The 5,599-nt window shown below is 40.6% G+C and overlaps 2 protein-coding genes across 2 annotated transcripts; one reads left to right on the top strand and one right to left on the bottom strand.

Moving 5' to 3' along the window:
• Positions 1 to 1,691: 1,691 nt before the first annotated feature.
• LOC140792870 (peroxiredoxin-2E-1, chloroplastic-like) lies at positions 1,692 to 2,426 on the top strand. Its single transcript, XM_073144091.1, has one exon. The coding sequence runs from the start codon at positions 1,692 to 1,694 to the stop codon at positions 2,424 to 2,426; it is 735 nt and encodes a 244-aa protein (XP_073000192.1).
• A 366-nt stretch (positions 2,427 to 2,792) lies between these two features.
• LOC140792484 (protein RADIALIS-like 3) lies at positions 2,793 to 3,684 on the bottom strand. Its single transcript, XM_073143520.1, has 2 exons — positions 3,327 to 3,684; positions 2,793 to 2,967 (listed from the first exon to the last, which is right to left on the bottom strand). Exons 1-2 carry the CDS (start codon positions 3,593 to 3,595, stop codon positions 2,943 to 2,945), a joined length of 294 nt encoding a protein of 97 aa, XP_072999621.1. The 5' UTR covers positions 3,596 to 3,684; the 3' UTR covers positions 2,793 to 2,942.
• Between the last annotated feature and the right edge of the window lie 1,915 nt (positions 3,685 to 5,599).

Here is a 5,599-nt window from a genome sequence, read left to right on the forward strand (position 1 = left end):
TAGTGTATCTGGGTCAAGCAACAAAGCTGCATTTGATGCATCTGTATGCCTTCTGCTTTTCTTGGTGCATTGAAGTTGGTGATGCACTTTCTTGCTGTGCTTGTACTTAAGGGGGTAAGATCTACATCTAGTACAATTAGTATGCCATTAAAGTTCTCAAGCCCCCCCCTCTCTTTTAAGTCTCTCTCTCTCTCTCTCTCTCTCTCTCATCTGCTCCGTGTTCCATTCTAGACCCTGCAGCCTTTTGTAAGTTGTAAATTTGTAATGCATTGCACCATGGGAGTGAGATGTGAAAACAGTGTTGCTCATCTGCTGACAGGTTTCAGAAACTGTCAGAGAGAAGGTAGACTGTATCAAGAGAGAGAGGAAGAGAGGAAGATTAAACTAACTACTTATCAATGATAGAAGATTAGTTTATTTGAGCAAATGAGGTAGCTAGCTTCCAGGAGAGACAGCATATTGTTGCTTTCCTCTCCTGTACTTTTAAAGTATAAATATATAACAAACATCATGCATGCAGCTGCCTCTTAGCTAATTATCCAGATTGGTGTGAAATGATCTCTGACGCCTTCTAGACTTGCTTCTTTTGGTAGGTAGACTTTAATTAATTGTCTTACTTAATTGCCAATTTCTTTTTTATAAGTAGACCTGATTAAAGATTTCACTCCTTAAGCAGCAGACTTGGCTTCACCCTTTTTGACAAGTGGAGTAACTGGCCACTACTGCATATTTTGTTTTCTTTGCAGCTTTTACTTTTTATGCATGAGTCCTAGATTTGTTGCCCTTCCAATACAATGATTAGGAGCCACGTTGTGTTTTAAACACGTTAATCGTCATACTTTAATTTTTTATTTATTATTATTATTATTTTTTTTAATCCATACCCTTTTTGAGACTTGAGACTGCTTTGATTGGTATTAAGGTTGAAAGATTATATGATATATATATATAGTTCTAAACTACCAACTCGTAAGTTTAAGTGGACTTCTTGGGTTTGGGCCTTAAACTAAAAGGGAGGCCCACAAAAACTATCCGTTGGCATGGAGCCACGTGGCAAGAATCTGTGGCTTTTTTAATTTACAAGCGAGAGGAGCGTGGGGCGAACGTCTTATATATTTTATTAAATTTTTTTTGGGCTAATTGGGGAAGGGACAAGTATTTAAGACATGCTTAAATTAGTAAAAGAAGACAGATTCTTCTTTCTTTTTATAGAGCCATGAGAGAAGACTCCGGCCTATTAGAGGCGGCCACGTAATGATTTGTCGTTTGTGCTGTTTGCGTCGTAATCTTTCATACTCCTTGGACGATATGGAATCCAGTCGATACCAAACTATGTCCTCTGTTCTCGGGTTTCCCTTCGCTTGTTCTCCAAGTCACTGGAGGTCCTGTGGTTCCACATAAATTGCTACTATTAATCAATCATGCCCCTTTTTTTTTCAATAATAAACTTGTAACCTAATAATTATATTAATTTTAATCGGATATTACAAATTAGAAAGTGAGAGATGTTGAAATAGTTTTAAATGAAACGATATCTAAATTGCTTAAGAACAGACACTCCTATTTTTATAACCAAAAATAAGTATTTTTTTAACGCAAAAAATACTATTTTTTTTTAGACAATATCCATATCTCTTAAACCCTCCTCACCTTTCAAAACCCTCCCGTTTGAGCTCCGTTAGAGATAGAGAATGGCTGCCTCCGTCAACAACATCGCCGCTACCTTCGCCGCCAGTGTCTCCATATCCGACGCTCCTCCTTCCACCGCCGCCTTCTCGCCCAGTGTCTCCGCCTCGTGGAATCCCCACCGCTCTTCCATCCTCCGTTCCCACCGTTCCTCTCTCCTCTCCCTCTACGGCCTCCCCGCTCCCCTCCGCCCTTCTCCTCTCCCCCTCCGCCGCCGCCATCCTCCTCTCCCCACATCCGCCGCCTCCGGCTACCGCCTCCCAGCCACCACTCTCTCCTACCTCGACTCCCCCGGCGCCATCCGCACCCTCTCCCTACACGACCTCAGCCGGCGCCGCAAAGTCGTCATCTTGGCCGTCCCCGGCGCCTTCTTGCCCCCGCGCCGATGGAAGCTCTCGCCAGAGGAGCTCATCAGAAGGTCCCCCGAGATCAGGGCCAGGGCCGGCGGAGCGGCCACGGTGGCGTGTGTGGCGGCGAACGACGTGCACGTGATGAGGGCGTGGGGGGAGTCGTTGGGGGCGGAGGAGGGCGGCGTCTTAATGCTCTCGGATCCCGAGGCGGAGCTCGCGAGGGCGTTAGGCCTCGCCGTCGATCTCAGGGGCGGGGTCGAGGGGTTCGGGGTGAGGTCGAGGGGTTACCTCATGGTGGCCAACAATGGAGTCGTCAAAGCCCTCTTCGTCGATGACGACGGTCGAAGTGACGGTGTTCGATTCGACGAGGTGATCAAATTGTTGCTTTGAGGAGGAGGACTAAGGAAGGGGATGACTTCCCTTCCCCTGTTTTTTGTTCTTTTTTTTCGCATTAACTTTGGTGTTCTTTAATTTTTGGCAAGGAGAGGGGGAAATAATGGGGTACCCTTTTGTTTACACGAAGAACACTATAAAAAAAATTAAAAAAATTAAAGGTTTTTATTTTCCTGAATTCTAATTGGGTGTTATTATTTTTTATATAATAAAAAAACGAAATGGGTTGATTAAAAATAGTGCAAAAGAAAGGTGTGACTTGACTATAATTATATTGTTCAAAAAATGTCTCAAAAGAGTTTAAACAAATAGTTAACAAAGGTACACCAAATAGGCTTTCCTTTAATACGCAGGGACATTTACTTAGAAAATGGCTTAGCCAATCATATCTATTTGGATAATCCATGATCAATATTTACATGAATATAATATATATATAGTGAAACCATCCACAGAAGTACAGTGGCCCAATCACTTAATTACGTACAAGGGTGTTGCCTTACACTTCTTGCATCACTGGAGCTTCATGTACCTGAGCCTGTAAACAAAATAAAAAATAAAAAAAATTCAAGAAATCTCACTCAATTTTATTTCAGAAGGTATGAGATAGAGCTTTGGTGGGCGGGGGGGACAAAGATAAGTGCAGTTGTTGTCCCTATTGTCATACAAAACAAGAACTTAGATTGTGTTCTTTTTGGCCTTTTGCCAAATGGAAACACCTGCTCCATCTTTACTCTCATCATCTGAATATTAACTTCTAACAGTAGAGAAGAAGAGAAGGTGATGGTGATGGTGATGGTGATGGTGATGATGATGATGATGATGATCCCAATGCAGAAGAAATTTTGTACAGAGGATGCAGCTGCAATGATGTTGGATGGAATATTTAACTACTACCTCTGCTCCTCTTGAGCAGTGGCACCTCTGCCGCCGGAGTTGTAGTGGTTGTAAGCCACCTGGCCGGACTCGATGTGCTTGAGGTCCTCAACAAGAAGCTCGTAGTGTCGCTTAACCTCGTCAGCGGACTTCCCTCCGACAGCACGGGCGACATTCTGCCACCGGTCGGGCGTGTCCTTGTCGTAGACCGCAAGCGCCCGCTCGAATAACTTGTTCTGCTTTGCGGTCCACGAGGAGCTCGAATTGCGAGAGAGCGAGCCTGATGCCATTTTAGCTACGATCTCAAAGAAGACTGGAGGAGAGAGAGAGAGAGAGAGAGAGAGAGAGAGAGAGGAAGTTATGGAGGTTACGTTTTGAGTGTGGAGTTAGCCAAAGGGTGGCTGGCTCCTTATAAGGGGAAGGGAGGCGGGGGGAGTGGAGAGGCCAAGAGAACCACTTGGTTGTGAATACTACTACTTGGAAAAGAAGGGGGTTAGAATAAAAAATGGTGACTGCTTTGCATGAGAACCACAAGATGGAGCTGAGAACAATGAGCAAGAGGAGGGGCTCTTTTGCATGTGTGAAGTAGGGGAGAATCATTATCAACTTAGGGGGAGGAGGGGAATCAATCACCACATCTACTTAATATTAGAGAGAAAGAGAGAGCTGTCATCTCTTTTTGCCTCCCTATCTTACATATGCTCTCTCTCTCTCTCTCTCTCCTCTTCCACTTGTAAGCATGTTTCTAGCATATCCATTGTCACAACTAAGTTTTACTACTCGTTTACATCTCATTCAAAGTTGGATGATTACAATATCTCAAGATTATTATATGAGCGAGATTAAGATTCACTTGCCATATCGGAACACTATTCTTTTCTCAAAAGGAATCTTTCGAAATCTACTATGACAATGGTTTTCAAACTCCACAACAATTGCACTACAATGTAATCCAATCAAACATCAAGATATGGGCTATTGTCCTCTCTTTTAACTCAAGTAGATAAGAGCTCTTTATGCCACAATTCTCTCTTCTTCCTTTTTTTGAGAGTCCTAGGCATGAAATGGACATCTAAGGTTAATGTTAATCTATAGGTCCTATTACAAAACATCTCATGGAATGGATCAAAGCTATCCTCCTTTTTTTTTTTTCCTTTTTTTTCCACACTTAATGGAGGCAAGGCCCGTCCTTTAAGAACCTATTCAAATCTGGGGGTTTGGGGGAGGGGTTTTCCTATAAGATTCCTCAATTATGGGTGGGGCTTCTACTCCTCCCTTTGTACTGTGACTCTGAGAGCCTGTAATACAAAAGTAATATGCTATGTTCCAAATTCCTATGTAGCTGGCATGTACTTTGATTCGGATCTCAACGAATGCTAATAATGTGATCCAACTAGCATTTGTCCTCAACCCTAAGCTTGAAACTGAGTTGATTCAAGCTTGATCTAAAGAATTAGTCCTTATTTCAAACTTGCTTAGAGCTCTCTTTCGGCTTGAGCTCGAGTTGAAAGTGAGTTAAATCAAATTTGATATGCAAAACATGCTTAAAATTAATTTCAAACCGAGTTTAATTATGAGCCGGCTTAATACGATTCAAAAATATAATATAATATAATATATAATGTATATGACCAATATGAATCTAAATGCTCATAATATTACTACATTAATTTTTTTACACCTTTGCCATTAAATCAGGTCTTATTTCAAGCTAGATATAGGTTTGAAATTAATTTTGAGTTTGAGCTCGAAATTGGTTTGAATTAAAGTCATTTCAATTTAAGCTTGATTCTATAATTAAGATTAAAATTAATTTTAATTCAAGTTTGATGAGAACTCAAGCTTATTTACAACCATAGACTCAAGCCTTCAAACTTAAGACAATATATATATATATATATATATATATATATATATATATATATATAGTTGATTTGATGCTTCTATAATCTATATTGTCAAAATCAGTATACAAGACCAAGTTGCAAAAAGTAATGTTTAAGTCATTGTCTCACGGTTAAATCGACACCGTTGGGATTCAAATTTAGATATACTTATACATCATGAACTTCTTTAACCATTTAAGTACTATCACATTAGCTTATTACACAAAATAACGTTATTAATGCATAATTGCAACAGTTGAAGGTTCCACGCAAGAAGCTGATCAAGAATAAGCATGATAGATATACCATCAAATGCAGAGACTTTGATTTGATAATAGAGAGTATAATAATAATAATAATAATAATAGGAATCTTCTAAATACGCAACTGGAGTATGATCACTGAAAA

Source organism: Typha latifolia, chromosome 7 (genome assembly GCF_019914945.1).
Source record: "Typha latifolia isolate L0001 chromosome 7, TyphaL0001v2, whole genome shotgun sequence".
Taxonomy (NCBI): Eukaryota; Viridiplantae; Streptophyta; class Magnoliopsida; order Poales; family Typhaceae; genus Typha; species Typha latifolia.

Bases quoted from the DNA above. Each gene is read 5' to 3' on its own strand.
- LOC140792870 (XM_073144091.1), top strand. From the start codon at position 1,692: ATGGCTGCCTCCGTCAACAACATCGCCGCTACCTTCGCCGCCAGTGTC.
- LOC140792484 (XM_073143520.1), bottom strand. From the start codon at position 3,595: ATGGCATCAGGCTCGCTCTCTCGCAATTCGAGCTCCTCGTGGACCGCA. The intron at 2,968-3,326 runs GTAGTAGTTAAA...TTTTGTTTACAG, and splicing joins ACTGCTCAAGAGGAGCAGAG to GCTCAGGTACATGAAGCTCC.